This window comes from Aegilops tauschii, chromosome 4 (assembly GCF_002575655.3).
Source record: "Aegilops tauschii subsp. strangulata cultivar AL8/78 chromosome 4, Aet v6.0, whole genome shotgun sequence".
NCBI lineage: Eukaryota > Viridiplantae > Streptophyta > Magnoliopsida > Poales > Poaceae > Aegilops > Aegilops tauschii.
In genome coordinates this window covers 438,198,956-438,217,864 of record NC_053038.3, presented here as the reverse complement: position 1 = coordinate 438,217,864, position 18,909 = coordinate 438,198,956, and the positions used below count along the sequence as shown (strand labels likewise).

Genomic DNA, 18,909 nt, shown 5'->3' with positions numbered 1-18,909 from the left:
AGGGTCGGTTGGAATTTCCGGTTCACAAACCTCCTAGACAAAAATATCTATGTCAACTTGATGGGCATAATTTGTCATAAACACGAAATGCAACAACTAGTTTTAAAAAAGAATATACCACATCCGAATCATAACAAGGACGAGGGCCGACGGGGACGGATATCAAAACTATGGCACTATGTATAACAAATAACGTACGGGTAAGATAATTATACGAGTAACTATATATCCAAATCACACAAACATCAATTTGGTAATGTAAAACATTCATGAACAAGAGGCTCACCACAAGGTGGTGCCGGCGACGGAACGGTGCGGGCGATCGACTGTGGTTACGACGGAGATTTAGAAGGCACTAAGTAAACCACACCTACATATGCAAACTAAGTGTTAGTTTTGACCACAAATTGCATATAAATCAAATACTAGCACATATATTTTCTACCAAATTACTAAACTCATAAATTAATCACTATACAAAGCATTGCAAGAGCTAATCTAGCAATGAGAGATGAAAGGACAAAGTTACTAACCTTTGTGATCATTTGAATGGATGGGGGCCTTCAAATCTTGACAAATTTTAGGCAAAATGTGTGATGAGCTCGAGAGGAAGAGGGGAAGAACAGAGAGGAGAGAGGAAAGGGGAAGAACAGAGCGAGCTCGGGTGGACGAAGGGTTTATGTAGGACGACCTTTAGCACCGGTTCGTGCCATGAACCGGTACTAAAGGTGCTGGAGGGGCCCCGGACTGACAACATCCTGCCACCACTCACTTTAGTACCGGTCCGTGGCACGAACCGGTGCTAAAGGTCGGCCACAAACCGGTACTAATGAAAGCGGCTGGCTAGCCGTTGGAACCGGCACTAATGCACATACTAGTGTCGGCTCAAAAGCAAACCGGCACTAATGTGCCTGACATTTGACCCTTTTTCTACTAGTGAGCCACCATCTTCATGAGGACGTGCCCGCGTTGTTATGGGGCTTCTTCTGCAATTGCTCCTGGCTTGTTGCCCTAGCCTGTTCACCTCAGGTCCAAACAGCACCGTCATCGAGTCGCCGCCATTCGCAAACAACCTAACCGGTTTCTTTCACATAACCAAATGATCAATTAGCAAAAGAGTAAATAACTTTAGGGATCTTTAAAAAAAATGCATCAGTAAAACTTACAAAACCATAATTGCATATCCTCTCCCAATATTATCCTTATGTTAAACATAATTCTTGACACACCGTACAACTCTGAAAACTTATTTTAAAGATAAATTGTTATTCTGGGTGTCAATGCCACTTTTGCTTAATTAGCATAACAATATAGAGTATAGTAACATTCTAAGCACCATACAAAATGAAAATCAAGCAAATGAATGTTGTCTATTTTTTCGGAAGTATAGATAGGACTATACTAAACTCCATATTTATTTGGCATATGACACCATAGTAATCATTATTTGCTGTCAATCCAAGAACCCACGTCAGCTTCCCATCTTTCCCATCCGCACCATCATCTCTACCAGGAATCTCAAGGCCTCAACCCACTGAATGAGTTCCCAAACTGCATCCACAAACAAGCAAAGCAGCAATCACTCTACCATGTAAACAAATGCAGCAAACATCATACATCGAGCGAGTAGTGTGAAGATCAGATCACAACGAGGAGAGCCTGTTCGAGGTAGAGGTACCTTTCTCAATGTACAGAACCGAGTACTCGTCGGCGTCGACACATCCAAAACGGCACCACCTTGCGTTGCAAAAGAGGCATAAATATTTTAATCTCCCTTCCTCCCCCCCCCCCCCCCCCCTCGTGCCGCCCGCTCGGGCGACAAGGGGGACGAACCCTAGCCGCGCTGCCGGCCTCACCCTCCTCCCTTCCTCGCCGCCGCCTGAGGCTGCCGCCAGGCAAGCCCGGGGCGCCAAGGATGGTGGCGGCGGGGCCTTGGCTGCCCTGCCTCTGGGTGGGGAGTCCCGGATCTGGAGCGGCATCTCCTTTGGCGAGGCACGACAGGCTCCAGCGAGCAGCTGTGCGGGCGGTGGATCTGGCGTCCTGGCCGCGCGGGCGGCGGGATCCCGGCGGTCGTTGGCGGCGGGCGGCGGCTTCTGCGGTGGCCGGTGCGCGAGATCTGGCACCTCCCCTCTTCCCATGTTCGGCATGCGGGCCAGCCTGGTGGGCCGCGCTTCCCTTGGTCGCCAGTTCTGTACAGGAGGCGCTGCTGGTGGCGGGGATCTAGTTCGGGCGAAATCCCTGGCCGGCCATGGCCGGCCGCACCGACAGTGTCGCCTGAGGGCACCGTTCCCCTCCTTGGAGCCGTCGGTATTGACTGATCTCCTCACTTCCCCTTTCCCTAGGTCTCCCGGGCAAAAGCCCTAACTTTGTTGGGCGTCGGCGGGGCTCACGGCGCCGTTCCCTTCTTGAAGGCGCCGCTTTGGGAACCTTGGGGTTGGGTGGCGCTTGTGGGTGGTGGGCGACGACGGTGGTGCGGCCCTATCCTAGCATGGATCTACGTCCGTTGCTTGGAGATGGACTCGCATAGGTGGAGGTCGTCGTTTGGCGTCTTGGTGGCGTCGATGGCGGAGGACCTGCCAAGGTTGACACCTCAATCTGCTCTAAAGATGGACCAGTGGAAGATGGCGACGATGACACATGTGAGTGCGTCGGACCGGTTTGTGCACCGGACCCGGTATGTGGCTCGGTCGGGGCCTGCGGCTTTAGATGTAGGTGAGAGGTTTGGGTATGTGTCCCAGCTTACACCCCTTCATCATATGGATAGGAGTAGCGGCAGATGTTGCCAAGATGGCGGATTCAAGCATATTGTTGTTCTACTTTGTAAGGTCCTCGAGAATAATCAATAAAATGGCCGCGTGCATCTCCCAGATGCAGAGACCGGGGGTCATCCTCCTTTTCTAAAAATAAATAAATAAATAAATATTTTAATGGTTTAATATAAATCTTGTCAAATATATAGCCTTAGGATCTAATTGTGTTCATGCCAGACACACATCATATATTTCCTTACACGAATACTATCTTTCCTCCGGTTCTCTGAGTCAACCACAAGGAGAGACCAACGAAGAAGATATATGTGTGCCTTCGCAAAACATATTGTTGTTATTTATGCATTTCTCGAGTGGTTTGTACATTGCAAGGCACCCTAGTTAATCCCATTCCACTGCCCACAAAAAACTAAATCACATTCCGCTGCCCATTAATTAACCCATTCTTTGTAGTAGCAACCCATAACTATGCAGGTATATTCTCATTTATTTTACATGGAATGTTAAAGAGAAAACCACGGCCATGTACTTTTCACTCAAACAAATTTGTGCTTCTATTCAGACCTCAGGATGATGAATCAAACTTGTGAGTGGCCAAGCCTATTTGTGTTTTTCAAATGCCAAAAAATACATAATCTTGTTAGAAGACTTGCAAATTTGCAATCATCGGCAACCTTCTACTGGTCTTTAGTGCAAGCATAGATTTTGTTTATTTCAGCTATACTTCAGTATGAGCTTTGCGTCTGTCCCCCCCCCCCCCCCCCCCCCCTCGCCAGCGTCTGGCGACACGGGGAAACCCTCGCCGCCGCCAGGGGCTCTCCCGTCTCAGCCACAACCGCATCGCCGCTGCCGGACCTAGCGACCACTCCATCCATCAGAATCTGACGACAAAGATGAGGGTTGAACATCACCAACATATTACGAAGTTGATGGAACATCATGTGTCGGGATGTCAAGTCACTGGAATTTAATCGGTTGCATACCCCATCCCTTGGCCAAGAGTGTGATGCCGATTAAGCTGAAAAACAAAACACATCTTGTGATGAAGCATTTGAAGGAAGCAATTGTAGATATGGAAGGCATTAACAGGTCAGTCTTGCTGTTGCAAATAAATGTGGTGAAGATAGAAGAATATGCTAGGAAGGCAAGGTATCTTCAGACTAATTATCTTACTTCAATGCTTCAGTGTCAACGTCTGCAAAGCAAAAGAACTATTTATAAGACAGGTTAACTCATTTTCTCCAATATGGATATCAGACAACTCAGGTTGAGTCAAAGTTCTTAAACCCCGTCTGACTGTTGGACAGAACATACATCAGGAAGGTTCAGATAACAAATCGAGTTTCCACCTTTAGATAGAACTGGCCATGGGAAGTGGAACTTTACAGCTCAGACAGTATCTTGCATTGGCATTAGGAAACGTGTTATGACACCAGATGTCCAACATGCACATAGTCCTATTAGCGATTTTACGTAACAAATACAGTGAACTCGTAGCAGCCTGTACATATTTACTATGAGTAAAACTACTCATCTGACATACAAAACAAAATCATGTACAAATTTGTTTACAGCAAAGTACTTCGACAGTGCAGCAAACTGAGCAAAGTATCCCACTTATGCCTTGGATGGATCGTTTTGCGAATGATCTAAGAGAGAGGCGGTGGCGGCTTACTATGGGCTCACATTTGCATGCAGCGTTGCTCCGGCTACATGGAGATGAATTGCTTCGACCGCAGAAGCCCCTTGATTAGTACGCATATGACGACCATGACGCCGTGCTTAGGAGAGACATAAAATCATTTTCCTCTCTTCCTTTGCATCTGTCAATCGTGCAATCTATTTTCATGGAGTAAAAAACACTCCAGGATCTGAACGTCGATCTGGATCCAAGGTGATTAGAACGAGAAAAAAATAACATTGCTCTGTGAGGGGACGTAGTGCATACATATCAGATGTACTCGGTGAGGGTCGTGGTGTCATGTTCAGCAGCTGATCCATCTTTGCATGACCCTGTTGGCTTCCATGCCGAGGGCCAACTTGAACCCGGGTATGGTGTGGCCGCTCCTCTTGATGCCCCACACCCTCATCGCTACCGGCCTCGCTCGAACGGCTGACTTGGCCCGCACGACGAGTTAGCCACTGCGTCATCTATGGGTGAGCAAAGAGGGACAAGAGGTTAATATGCAGATCTTGGTGGCGTCGGCTTGGAGAAATCGGGGTGGGAGAAACCATACCGGGCGAGAGGAATCCAGCGGTGTCGATGACCTGTGCGACCAGACCCGACGATGACGAAGATGCGAGGAGTATTCGCGATGGCGCAACGGCGTCGTCGTCGTACCACGAAGATCCCCCGATGGCGGCGGCGTGGGCTTCTCCGTCGTCCCAGGAAGATCCCGCGATGGCGGACGCGCTTCAGGATCACCATAGGAACCGAGGAGAGGTCGGCGGCGTGATTTGATCTTTAGACATTGATGGTGATTGATTCTTTCATATAAAGACATTACTAAATAACTTGTGTCAACATGGAAAGTCTTGATTCATTCAGATTTTTTCGTTGTGTGAGAGGGTGAAGCGAAACAAAACCGGTGGGGTGGGGAAGGAGACGAAAAAAAACCAGCAAAAATAAACCGCGAAGACTATTCACCAAGTCGTCCATTAGGAGTAGAGATAAACACAGCACAGCACACCATTTCAGCCGAAATGAGTAAGTATAAACTACAGCTAAAATAGCACAACACACAGGAGAGGAGCAATGCCGAACAATCAAACTGATCATCGATCTGCGTCCCTTTCCTCGTGAAAAAGGCAGCTTGTTGCTTCGATAACAGCACCTTTTATTCCGGATGGACCAAATGGATTGTACCTGTGTCCATGAGTTATGGACACAGAAGAATAAGATCAATCTTCTGGATCTGGAGTATGTGTGCTAAGCCTGCAAATATCCATTCTTCTCAAGGTAGGATAGAACTTGCTGGGCCATTGCTTTCGGTGAAGGGCATTCCCCACCTTCCATCTTAATTACTATCTGTACAACATCATAAAATGAACCATCTCAGTTTTTTTAAGGGAAGTATCGTTTCAGTTTAATTAAACAAATGAACAAATTTTCCATTTTACATGGTGGAGGCAGCAGTAGGGGTTAAGGCCTTAGGGTACTGCTGAATGATGGCTGATGAGCTATCTAGGCATCTACTAGAATATTGGACTTGTTGTCTAAAGTAAATGAACAATTCAAATTTGACATATATGAGCAGGGCTTTCGGTTCGAGAAAAACGGAAACAATAAGTAGGGCTTTCGGTTCGAGAAAAACGGAAGCAATAAGTAGGCCCCCATGGGTACACTTCTATTAATCCAGATGAAAACAAACTAGGGAGAGCTGGCATATCACAGGTCGGGATCTGGATGACATCCCATATTGTATTAGCGCATAGCTAAGTACCAATGGTTGCTCATATCATCTAGCACCTCTGTTCCGAATTATAAAGATGTTTTGGATATTTCAATATGGACTACATACGGACTGAAATGGCTGAACAAACACACTAAAACGCGTCTATATATACATCCAATTCCGCAAAAGTTAAGAAAATCTTATAATAATTTGGAACGGATGGAGTACTATGTAGTCAATATTGGACACATTAACATATGAAAACACTAATAGACTCACTACCGGTTGTTCAATGTTAACTTTTTACATTTTTCCATTATTCACAGAATAAGGATTAATAGAGTTAATAGTGGCAGATAAGCATTATATCCAATCACAGCGACCAAGCTCGAGAATTTCGCCATACTGGTCAAGCATCCACAACAATGCATCACCCATTACTGAAGATACAATGAAAAGGTGATTCATCCTGGACGGCTCCCCTTTTATTTTGGTTTGTGAACTCTGTTCTGTTAAGCTTATAGTGGACCCGGCTCCCAGTTGGGTTGGGAGGCATATAGAAAAAAAAACTTTGTCTGGCTAGCTGCGTAAAATACATTGTTTACAGGGGAATGGCCTATGGCCCGACAATTACTACTGTCCATTGCGCATGAGATCTTCGGAAACAATTAATCACCTATCCACCTCCCACTACACTGCAACTATTCGTCCTTCATCTGGAATGCGGTGTCTACCTGACTCAAAAGTTTAATATGTGCACCCATTCTCATGGACACAGGTAACTTGCTGGAATGGTGGCTACAAGATGTGTCTGCTCATCGAAGAACCAAGCAGGCTTATCTTAAAGCAGAAAGTAAAGAACAGCTACAACATCATCACTGAGAACAAGAGTTTTCTTATATGCTGGGCCGAGGCAATACTGAACACGCGCTAATGACTGTTAAGAGTAGTTGAAGTTTATTTTCCTTTCAGCTTGAAATTTCTTTTTTTAATGACATAACGACAATTCTCCTGCCATTCATTCAAAGAAAGTAGGAAGGTGAGGTATGATCAAAAGCTGACCTCACTATTCACTGGTGATTCGTATGGATCATCAACTCCGGTGAACCCTGTTTGTCAAAAGGCAATGTTTAAAGTAAAAAAAATCGTGTACTTTCAGCAGGTAAGCTCTTTGAGTTGATGCTGAGTGCACTAAAATGTTTAAAAGAGGTTCAAAGACAATCCATACCTTTAATCTTTCCTGTGCGTGCAAGCTTGTATAACCCTTTAGGATCACGAGCTTCACATAATTCTAGTGGCAAATCCATAAATACCTGTAAGGTTTGTGTGCTGTTAGATGGTTAACATTAACGAGGCTTCAAGGAATAATAAGATAAGCATACTTCAATAAATCTAGAATCTGGAAGTAGAGCTCGGCATGCATCACGGTCTCTCCTGTATGGAGATATCAAACTAGCAATGCATATGGTACCAGCATCTGCAAAAAGCTTTGCCACTTCACCTGTACAAGAATATACGACTGTCATTATAAAACCGTCTCTAATGAATGCTCTTATTGGTCAGAACTTACCAACTCTTCGTATATTTTCTGTACGGTCTTCTGCCTTGAAGCTTAGATCTCGATTGAGGCCATGTCTGAGGTTGTCACCATCAAGGACATACGTGTGGTGGCCTCTGTAGTGTAATTCCCGACTCAGTGCACAGGCAACGGTACTTTTCCCTGACATATGGAAACATGGTAGTTCCTCGTGATGTCTTTCTTATGTGTTAGATAATTTTGAAGCTACAAGAGAACCAAGGTAATCCTAGGCGTGGTTCATAGTACTCCAAGATCAACTGAAATAAAATTTAGATAGAATGGCTCAGGAGCTACTCCCCCCATTCACAAGATGTTTTGGATATTTCAATATGGACTACATACGGACTAAAATGAGTGAATAAACACACTAAAACGTGTCTATATACATCCGATTCAGAAGAAAGTTAAAAAATCTTATATGTGTGAACAGAGGGAGTATTTCAGAACCACAGGCTAGGAAAACTATTGCCACATAGACCAATCTCATACTCAGCATATAATATGGTGTTAATCATTATCCAACAACCATCATCTTCCAAAATGCTAGAAGACAGAGAAAATGGACTTCGAAATGAACTACTAGAAGCAAGATGAGAGTGACGATCAGGTACTGATGCCAATACAGTAAGATCATGTACTGGTGCCAATACAGACAAAATGACCGTTATGACACCGAGTATGAAGGCCTGTAAATGCCCTTTGTGTCAACATAGCAACGCTATGTTCTGCATATTCATGATCATCAAGAAGCTAACTGCTTATACAGCAAACACCAAACTGATATGAGCATAACACCCAGAGGAGCTTATCAGCCTATGAAAGAAGTGCTAAAATTGTGTGAGTGCTCAAATCTCAAACTTCATTTGGTTAGACATACCAGTGTAAATGTCTCGTCATCTATAGGCAAACATCTCTAAACCATCATCAATATATTGATGAAGATTGAACGCTAAGATTAGACCAATTCCTCTGTTCTAACACAACCAACACATCAACAAGAGTCTACGTGATCATAACAGAAAGAAACCATTTTGACAACAGACAGCAACAGTGCCATAGATACTTCACCAAGAATGTAAAAGGTGATACCAGGTGAAAATCAATATATACCGCTGAAAATATACCTGAACCGCTGAGTCCTGTGATCCATATGACACATCCTTTTTGCCCCAGCAATTTCTGTCGCTCAGTTTGTCCAATTGGGCAGTCATGCCATAGAATATTAGTTGATTTCCCAATGTTTGACATGACAGGCTTCTCTCGCACTGATAATGGGTATCAGGAAATGGTTAGCATGAATCTATTCCTGCTTTTGACCACCGGTACCCATTTGAAAAGAAGTACCAAAAGAATATAGAAAAGGATAAGCAACATCGAAATAGCAAAGCTGTGTAAGCCATGTAATTTAGTATAACTTTTCCTTCACATTATGAGATACCAACTCAATATCTTTTTTGGAAGAATATAATTCTCCATGCTCCAAATGTAACAGTAAAACCAAATAGCTTTTATGTCTTTCCACTTAGACTTCGCCATGCAGATGCAGGTGACAACATGACCATCAGCCAGACAGGTTTTAATGTTTTCATGTTACCTTTACCCTAAATTCCTTACATGGCACACAATATGTGAACTCAACATTTCAGGTGAGGCCATAACTACACCCATGCACGTTCGCCATAAATTGCAAGTCTATTATACCTCTACAATACAGTCAATTGTACCTTCACTAGTTCATACACCAAGCAGATAACTTTAGATTCATCAGACCGAGACTATGCGCCACGAGCAATTACGCAGAGTTAATTCTTCCCCTCCACCGAAACCAACAAATCAAACAGTGATTTTACAGTGAATTGTGCCACTGGCTCAGATGCTTAATTCTAGTTCCATACAAATTTACTTCCACCACTAGTCTATCAGCAGTGAACGTCCTCGAGTCCTGGGAGTACGTTTTATCAGCATCACCTCCTAATCGTGACACATACTACTTGTGTGATAATAAAGCAGCGAAGTGGATAGGACGGGAGATTCCAGTCCCACTTATCCTATCCTACGCGACCCCTTTCGGAGATTCCATAGATTCTGGCGTCACTGACACGCCGACCCCACAGCCAACCGAATCACCGAGCCACGAACCTGGGCTGCCGGAGGCGCTCCCTGCCTGGAGGTGCTGCTCCATCCCGGTCCCCGCGCACCCGCCGTCGCCGGCCAGTGCGGCCACCGGAGCGCGCACGCGCACGCGCACCGCGCGCCTCCTCCAATTCGCCGCTGCCGCTGCCGCCGGAGATGGGGAGTGCGAGGAGCGCAGGAGCGGAGGCGGGATCGAGAGCGAGGACATGGTCAGGAGCGGGGCATTGCGCGGGGCGGGTAGGGGGCGAGCGAGCGTGCCTTGGATCTTGAGGGGAGGGGAGGGGAGGGTGCTGGGTGTGCTTACGTCGGCGGCGGAGTGGGGGCGGGGCGGGGCAGGCCCGGGGAGCTGACGGGAGTGGAGGGGGACGAAGCTCCCAGCACAGCCTGGCCGCGTGCGTGACGTGCTCGACTCGTACACAGCCACTGCTTCGTCCAGAACTAATAAAATCTAAAATTCTACACGTACGGCCTGTTACAGAACCGCTACGGACCCTTCCTTAACTTCTCTTCGACCCCCTCACCCGGACTTTCCAACTCAGAGATAAGCCCGTAAACGTCCGTGGAGTACGATTTATCATTATCTTCCCTCAACAAATAAGAAAGTATCGAAAATTGTTTTCCTAACACGTACCACAAACGCGGATGCTATATACACGCACACACACTCAACCCTATGAACGCACGCTCACCCGACCCCTTTGAACACCTTCGAAATACTGAATCGAACGTTGTGTCAAGATCTTAGGGTTGTATGCCGTATCCAAATGTTTTGGTAAAACTCTAGTGCAGTAAAATGCCAAGATTTACATATATATATTACCTCCCTTCGGAAATAAATGATGTTGTTAGTTTAATTTTGCACTAAATCGGTGTCACTTGACATTGTATCCGTCCGTGGACCGGTCTGTATAGAGGTCCAGACAGTATATGGGAGCCGGTCACCCAAAGTTAGCCGCAAATGTCGATCACATTCGATGGAAATTTAAACAAACTCAACAACTTTCATTCAAACTTAGATAATTTTTACATAAATCGGATGGTTTTCATCTACACCTGAGCGCATTCATTATATTCTTGATATATTTCAACTAAACCCTGTTCTGACCTCGCCTAACAAATCGGCAGCGCCCATTTCCCATGACATGTCTTCCCCATATCCAACAGCAAGCTCGTTGGCCCGCCATGAGGCCCTGGAACTGACGCTTTAGCGGGAAGGGAAGAATAGCCTTCGCCTCTACAAAGTAGGCAAGCTCACCGGCCAGCGATGAGCCCACCAAGTCTAATTTCAGCTTGAGGGGAAGAATAGTGGCCTCTTCCTCCGCGAAGCAGGCAAGCTCACCTGCTTTGAGGCCCGGCAAGATGGTGGCGGTGGTCTTCCTGGGACCCATGCGTTGTCGGTCTCCCATGTTCTTTTCCTCACTATCGGCGGCAGCGACGTGCCGATCTCATTATCGTGGCGGCGCGGCGCGGCCGACGCAAAGTGGGCGACGTCATCAGCGCCGTCGTCAAATTCCTCCGTTGCCGCGTCGATCTCCGTGAACATAGCTTCTTTCTCCGTCTGCAGGACACGTAGCCGCCGTCGCTCGTGGCGGATGTCACAGGCGGCACAATAGGACAGGAGCAGCGCCTTCTGCTCGTCCACATCCACCATGATGACCATGCCAACGATTTGCTCCTACGCGAGCTGATGCTCGTCAAGGAGCCGGAGGTTGCACCTCTGGTCGGCCTACGCCTGCCGGAAGGCCCGGAACGCCTCCTCTCGCTCTTCCATCACCATATCGATGAAGTGAGCATGCGCCTCTCCCATGGTGATGCCGTCGTCCATTTGCTCTTCCGTGTCGCTACCCTCTGGAGAGCTCACCAATAAGCCAGCCTGTATCCAGCTAGTTCAGTGGGCTTGCCAAGCGGCTGCAATGCCGGAGAGCTCCTACTTCTGTCCGTTGGGAGGCCGTCCCATAGGACTTTGGAGCTTGAGGCCATGGCGGGTGTGGTGCACAGAGGAGATCGGAATCGGGAGAGGAGTGATGCGGTTGTTGTCGGAAACAGTTAAATAGCGGGCGGATACCAAGCACCAAGCGACGGGGTGTTTAATGTCGGACGGCAGGTGGACGGACGTGTTACGCTCGCATGCAGGTGTCGGAGTAGATTCCTCGGCAAACACTAGCTTCATGGAGGGAGGCGGACGAACGAATGTCGTTTCGATGAGGAGAGAAGGCGAGTACAGCGGGCGGTGTGTCGCTTCAATGTCGGCTCTAGTGAGAGATTGCGTCTGCTCTGAGCCGGCGAATGCGGCGTTGACGCCTTGGAGCGGCGCTGATCGCTTCGGGTGGCAAAAGGGCGTCGGCGAGGAAAAGAGTTTTGGGGTAGGGTGTCGAACGCAGGTGTGGCAGCGGTCCCGACACCCACACCCCTCCTCCCTCTCGGTTTGCGGGGAAAATGGTATCCGAACCACTGCGCGAACGAATGAGGTACCGTATTGGATGGCAAAACACGTCCGGACCGGGTCCACGGATGCTGGCGCTTTAAAGATCCGGTTAGAGGTGCCCTTATTTCCGAACGGAGTAGGATAGTGACATCCATGTTTCCAACGTGTCTGGTGATCACAGGGCGTAGGTGACGGGGATAGTGGCATCCACGAATCTCACCTGATTTCTTATAAAGTTAGGTGTATACGAAAGTACTTGTAAAGATGCACAGCAGCATATATATTTTTTATAAAGATACGTAATTGTATACAAAAATTCTTATCAAGATGCACAATTGCATATAAAATTCCTTAACAAGATACACGGGTGTATATAAAATATAAGCATCAGGATACAAAGTGGTTCTCGCGAGATAATTATAAGAATCTCATGTGAGAGTGGTGCCCTGGTGGATGGATCATCCAAGTCACATGCTGTGGTATCAGAGTCACGTTGCACACTTCTGCATTTTCCTGGCTCGATCTACGTGATGATAATCTTTTCAAACGGCTGTATGGTACGGTAGATATCAAAGTTTTAGGTCGCGCCAAACACAAATCATAGTCTCTTGACATGATCCACCGATAAACAAAATACGATGATTTCTACGCGCAATACAGAAATCAAATATCTCCACGGCGAGAAATGACTGAACGAAATGAAGGCTTGAATGCTACCCAGTCACACATTTGCTTTCACAATGAACAATGAAGTACTCCCTCCGTCACGAATTAAGTGACTCGACTTTGCACTAACTTTAGTACAATGTTAGTACAAAGTTGAGTCACTTATTTTGGGACGGAGAGAGTATTACCGAGTCAACTAAATCCTTATCGCCAATATTAATGTCTTCAAAAAGAAGGGAAATTACCAAGAACATTCAAAAGAGACTCCGCAAGAAGAATGATATATAGAAAAGAAAAGAATTGACATCCGAACAAGCAGTAAATCTCAACTAGCGGTAAAATCAATCAACACCGCATGAAAAATCAAGTGTAGCTTCTTCTTCAAGTAACATACTACCGTGAAAGCTACTCGGAACTCACAGTAGAAAGAAACAAGCTGCATACATCTATCAATGGGGAAGTACTTCGATCATCAAAAAGTAAACGCCTGGACAAAAATCCAGGTGAAGGCCTATCGGATCCTGCCCACAGAGCACCTAAACCTCCAGAGATTTAACAGAACATGTCTGCGGAACAAATTATTGGCCATAGCTTCACAAAAAATAACCAAAGAATTCGATGTTCAATCGCCATCATCCACGTATGATCTCATCAGGGCTTGAGCGCGAGTGACAGCCCAAACTTGGGTGCTCTGTCCAAGGCCTTGGTGTCGAACTCACCAGATATCGTCAAGAGTGACTTTGGTTTAACCTCGTGCTGGAGGAGAGCAGCAAGCTTTCCAGTGTTGTTGAGCCTTGCCTTCACAGCTGTCTGAGGGTCGACGGTGTACAGGCCACCAACTGTCAGTGTGTTCTCGTTCGTTGAGAGCTTCCGGGTAAATTCAGCCACGGCCGAAGCCTTCTGCTTCTCATCAAGGTGATACACACCTGACACTTTGATGGTGTCACCTTTGTCGGCCCTGTACACGTAGGTGTAATCTATCAATCAATGCTAGTTCAAATCTCAACTCATGACAAATCACAGCAAAGCATGGACTTACAGAATAGCTGAAGCATGGAAGTCAGGCTTGGTTACACTGAAACCACCAGTGTACTTGGTAAACTTTCCTGAAGAAGTGTCAAACCCAGCCTCCCCACCGAAGGCAAGTCCTTTAGGGCCTACTACCAAAGAAAAATCGACCACAGGAGAGGGCTTCATGCCAACAGCGGCAGCAAAAGTTGCATGGTCGTGGAAGTATTGCACCTCCACCTGTTAAGAAAGAACTCAGCTCATAGGCAGCTCATAGGCTGTTTCCACTCCAACAACCAGCAACTGACACCAAAATGAAATTACCTTTCCAGCATTGTAATCAGGAAATTTGATAGACGTCACAAGCTTTGTGGATGGCAGGACATCCAAGACAGTCAAGGTAGTAGAGATCTGCAAATAGCCAAATACAATATAAATGTGCTACAATACAGGCTTAAAAGAGGGAAAACATAAATCTGAGTATTCAATATCACTTACATTTGATTCTGTGTCCACTTTAACATCAACAAGATTATTCTTATACTTGTAAGCTGATGCTACATCAAGAGAATAAAGCCCTCCCTTCTTCACAGCTGTGGAAGTGACGGCCTGAACAATATACAAGTTCATTAAAGGCAAATAAATTCAGATAACAGAAACAGTGAGCCAGTATTGCAAGTTACATAATTATGCGGGTTAGTAAAAATCAGGCAAAGGGTAACAAAAAAGGATATATGCACTTAGTTCAACTTGCACTTTAGCACGCATCAGTCAAAGATATAATACATGATTTCATATCAATGGTAGAGAAGTGCACGGGGAAATGTAAACCATACAAGAACAAAATAAAATAGTACATGATTTCATATCAATGGTAGAGAAGTGCACGGGGAAATGTAAAACCATACAAGAACAAAATAAGCGCATTTCCAAATGCAAATTAATTAAACACTCCCTCCGTTCCTAAATATAAGTCTTTTTACAGATTTCAATATGGACTACATACGGAGCAAAATGAGTGAATCTACACTCTTAATTATGTCTATATACATCCGTATGTAGTCCATATTGAAATCTCAAAAAAGACTCATATTTAGGAACGGAGGAAGTACAATTCTTTCTGTAGCTTAAACAAACTACAGGGTGGTTATATCATAAAAGCATCTAATTTATATTCTGAAACTGAAGATAAAGATTATTTAAATTTTCACTTGATAATTTTGGTTGTGCAGTGGATAATTGCTTATCAGGAGAACAGACTATTGCTGACAGGTTGAAGGTAGATTTACACTGAAGATACTGACTCACCAATCTGCATGTTACTCTTAATTCTAGAAAAAAAAGGGAAGAAAACGGTAAGCCAACCATATTATAAGATTTTCAGTTAAACAGATGGTCCGTGCTGAAAGATCTAGGTAAACGCAAAAATATTGCTATAACAAGACTGACCTTACTGGAATATTGAGACGCTAAAATACTGAAGTTCCATAATGCACATGTCATTGGGGAAAGTGACATGGCAAACAGTGTTTGTCTTATCAAAATACTTCATTTCCTCAAAACCGATGCATTTGAAAGAACAAGCTAATGAATCAAAATTAATCAATTCCTAGCACAAACAAACACATAAATTACACGGCTACAACAGTTATTTTGTTAAATCAGTATATCCAACTAAAACATATCTTTACATACTCTTATAAAGATCCAAGTTCTCAGAGATTATCTCTTAAGTTGCTGAGGAATTCAATTCAGTTATCGTATATTATATGTAGTAGACAGATGTATCACAATCTTTTGATTAGTTAATTCAGTTGATGTATATTTTGAGATATGATGACACAAGCGTTTAAAAAACTTATGCCACCAAGAACAATATATGCAAAGTGTCAACGCTCTTAACAATTGCAAACAAGAACAATATTTGTGTTGGTCAAACAATTCCACTGTCAACAGTTTGGAAAGTGCAATAACCACATATTAAAAGCTTCTGAAATCAAAAATTTGCAACAATTTGTGTTCGGTCTTCAGTCCTGGAAACTAAGCGCATGCCTTGATTAATTCCAAAACCCAGTGTCTGCCAGCAGGGCAAGGACCAACTCTACAAGACACTTGCATAACCATTCGTAAAAAGGGCCAGCAATTGTTGCCACAAAGGAGCCAGCAACAGAGTAGGCCACCGGCAGCGTCTTAACCACGATGCTCAGCCAGAAGGCATTGCTCAGCTCGAATGATGGCCTTTTCCCCCCAATCAACCCCAGCCAACATGTGACCACATTGCTGTACAAGGATACAACGAGATTCCCATCCCCCATCAGGCTACCAACCAATCAGCTAGTAGCACATAATAAGAGTACGAAGCACGGCCTCCACCCGCATTCGTTCAAAACACTAACATCAATATGCAACAACCACGGAGATTCCGAGCAAACATGAGTGCTAGAAAGCCCAAGAGCCCAATCTACTCATGGTCCTCGAGGAACCATCGGAGGGTGGTAACTAGATCGTACGGCCCGACGGCAAACATGCGACAAACACCGGCATCATCAAATCGAGCCGCGGAAGCGGGGGGATCCTTACCACTCCGGAGGAGCTGACGGTGGAGACGGAGAGCTTCTGGTCGTAGGTGTAGTCCCTGGTGAGCAGATCTGCAGATCACGGAGACGCCCGACGGGAAAGACCGAAGAACAGATTAGAGAGAGGAGATGCGGGTGCAGAGGAGGGCGGAAGGAGAGAAGGGGATGCAGGTAGGTACCCTTGGCCTTCTTGCCGATGTCGGTGAAGAGGCCGGGTCCCTTCATGGCCATGGCGGCGGCGGCGTGGGGGGAGGGGGTGCGGGGAGGCGGCCGCCGAGGAGGAGGGGCGAGGAACAAAAAGGGTGGAGAGGGTCAGAGGGAGATGCCAGCGAGTCCCGTTCCGCCACTAGTAATCGCGTGAGCCCTGCGAAAGGCAGGAGGACCCGTTGGAGGGGGCTGCTTCCGCTATCCGGAGCCTCGTGGCCGCACGATCTCGCCATCCCAGCATCGGAGCCTCCAGATTGTTCTTTTCTTTCGTGAATAACGCACCGAATCTTGTTCTCTTTCTTTCTTTCCTTTTTGGCTTGAGAGTGAAGATGAAAGGGTATCTATCTTTTCCATTAGGATTTGTTGGCATGAACTCGATGATCCTGTTATGTGACTCGTTAAATCCCTTATATGGAACCAGTTTAGTTATCATAAATAGTAGCGACCACATGCTGGTATCTATGGTAGCAAAGGAGATGTGTTGTAAGAGAAGAAAAGGTACTACCCCCAAGACGAAATAGCAGCAACCACTTGCTGGTATATACGGTGCCAGAGGGGATGTGTTGTAAGAGAAGAAAAGGTGCTACCCCCAAGACGAACTGGTCCATAGGTGCGTGCTACCGGGAACCCAACTTCAACTCCAAGACTGAACCAGTGGAGTAAGGCCTTATACAATGAAAGGTGCTTAGAGAGATGCTTAGTAAAATAAACCGAGTTTTTCTTAAGCACCAGTGCTTATTTCTATAGGGCAGACGCTTAATTAAGCGTCTACCCTTTACAAATAAGCACCGGTGCTTAGAGAAAAACTGGTTTATTTCTCTAAGCACCTATCCCAAGCGCCTTACATTGTACAGGCCTAAGGGGCCTATCTGGACAATTTTTGGTCAACATGGATTCATTTTCTGTTCATGATTATAGAGGATCTTGTAATACAGGACCACACATGGCGGTTTCTTGCGGCCTCAACGGCAGTGATTGAACATGTTCTTAACGTGGTTGCAGCGGAAGCAGCGGCGTTTCTTAAAGGACTGAAACTTGTAAGAAAGATGGGACGCAACGACATTCTAATTTGTATGGACAATATCACAATTGTCCAAGCTTTGAAGGAAGATGAGGGCTACTCAATGATGGCAACGCCGATTTTTTATCTTCATGTCGTAGTAAGTTGGTAAGTTTCAGTAAGGCTTGTATCAAATTTTGTAATAGGGAGTCTAATGTAGTAGCAGATGTGCTAGTCGACTGGGGACGGGAGAACCAACCTACACAGTGGTTCGATTCGCCTCCGAGCTTTATCATCAAATTCTTGGGGACGGGAGAACCAACCTACACAGTGGTTCGATTCGCCTCCGAGCTTTATCATCAAATTCTTAGCGGATGATGTAAGTGTGATTTCATTTTAATAAAGCTAGCCACGATGACCGCCAAAAGAAGGATTTGTTGGCATAATTACTAGTGTTTTTACCGGCCTTAAGTCTCCTATATGCCAAGCAGTTGAACAAGAACTGCAAAAACGTCCATTTATATTTTGATACTGAGGGAGAAATTAAAATACTGACTGCCTATCTGTAAGTCGCCTGAGAAGCTCGGCTTCAGTTGATTTGGCTGAACCGTCGGATCATTCCAACGGCTGCCCTGCCCTGCCATCTTCATCCCGCTACACGCCTTCGTCGCCGCGGCGAACAACATCATCCCCAAGTCTGGCGAGGCCGGCCAGCCAAGTCTGCTTCGCCTCCTTTTCTTGTCCATGAAAATCAACTTTCCACCAAATTGTTTTTCAGGCAACTTGAAAATAGGAACATGAAAAATTAGAACCTTCCAGTATACTCCCTCCGTCCCAAATCGGCAACACTTATTTTGGGACGGAGGGGGTACTCGTAAGCCCGGCAGGCTGCCACCAAGCATCCACATTTCCTAGACAATCCATTTTGAAAAAAAGAACATTTCCTAGACGCCAGAAAAGAAAACGAGCAACACAGCTCACGTGCTTCACCATGTCTTGCCATTACAATACACATGACCCCCCACCAATTGCCAGCTCAACGCACCATCACCTCACACATGCAGCACCATAACGTCTGAGCAACCAGGCAACAATCCCGCCGACACAAACAAACAAACAAGCAGCAAAGAAGAGCTCAAGCCCAACACACCC

At 45.7% G+C, this 18,909-nt stretch overlaps 2 protein-coding genes across 3 annotated transcripts; both read right to left on the bottom strand.

Annotated features, from left to right (window-relative positions):
* Positions 1-5,394: 5,394 nt before the first annotated feature.
* Positions 5,395-10,346, bottom strand: LOC109762288 (adenylyl-sulfate kinase 3). 2 transcript variants are annotated; one of them, XM_020321121.4, is made up of 7 exons: positions 9,882-10,346; positions 8,867-9,007; positions 7,734-7,883; positions 7,546-7,664; positions 7,392-7,476; positions 7,226-7,272; positions 5,395-5,796 (listed from the first exon to the last, which is right to left on the bottom strand). In XM_020321121.4, the coding sequence occupies exons 1-7, from the start codon at positions 10,081-10,083 to the stop codon at positions 5,698-5,700; spliced, it is 843 nt and encodes a 280-aa protein (XP_020176710.1). In that variant the 5' UTR covers positions 10,084-10,346; the 3' UTR covers positions 5,395-5,697. The 2 variants fall into 2 exon arrangements, with proteins under 2 accessions (XP_020176710.1, XP_073352979.1); XM_073496878.1 differs by having other exon boundaries at positions 10,180-10,335.
* Positions 10,347-13,266: 2,920 nt separating this feature from the next.
* Positions 13,267-16,925, bottom strand: LOC109762289 (mitochondrial outer membrane protein porin 5). The gene is made up of 6 exons (XM_020321122.4): positions 16,730-16,925; positions 16,555-16,622; positions 14,473-14,583; positions 14,299-14,385; positions 14,006-14,214; positions 13,267-13,924 (listed from the first exon to the last, which is right to left on the bottom strand). Exons 1-6 carry the CDS (start codon positions 16,779-16,781, stop codon positions 13,618-13,620), a joined length of 834 nt encoding a protein of 277 aa, XP_020176711.1. The 5' UTR covers positions 16,782-16,925; the 3' UTR covers positions 13,267-13,617.
* Between the last annotated feature and the right edge of the window lie 1,984 nt (positions 16,926-18,909).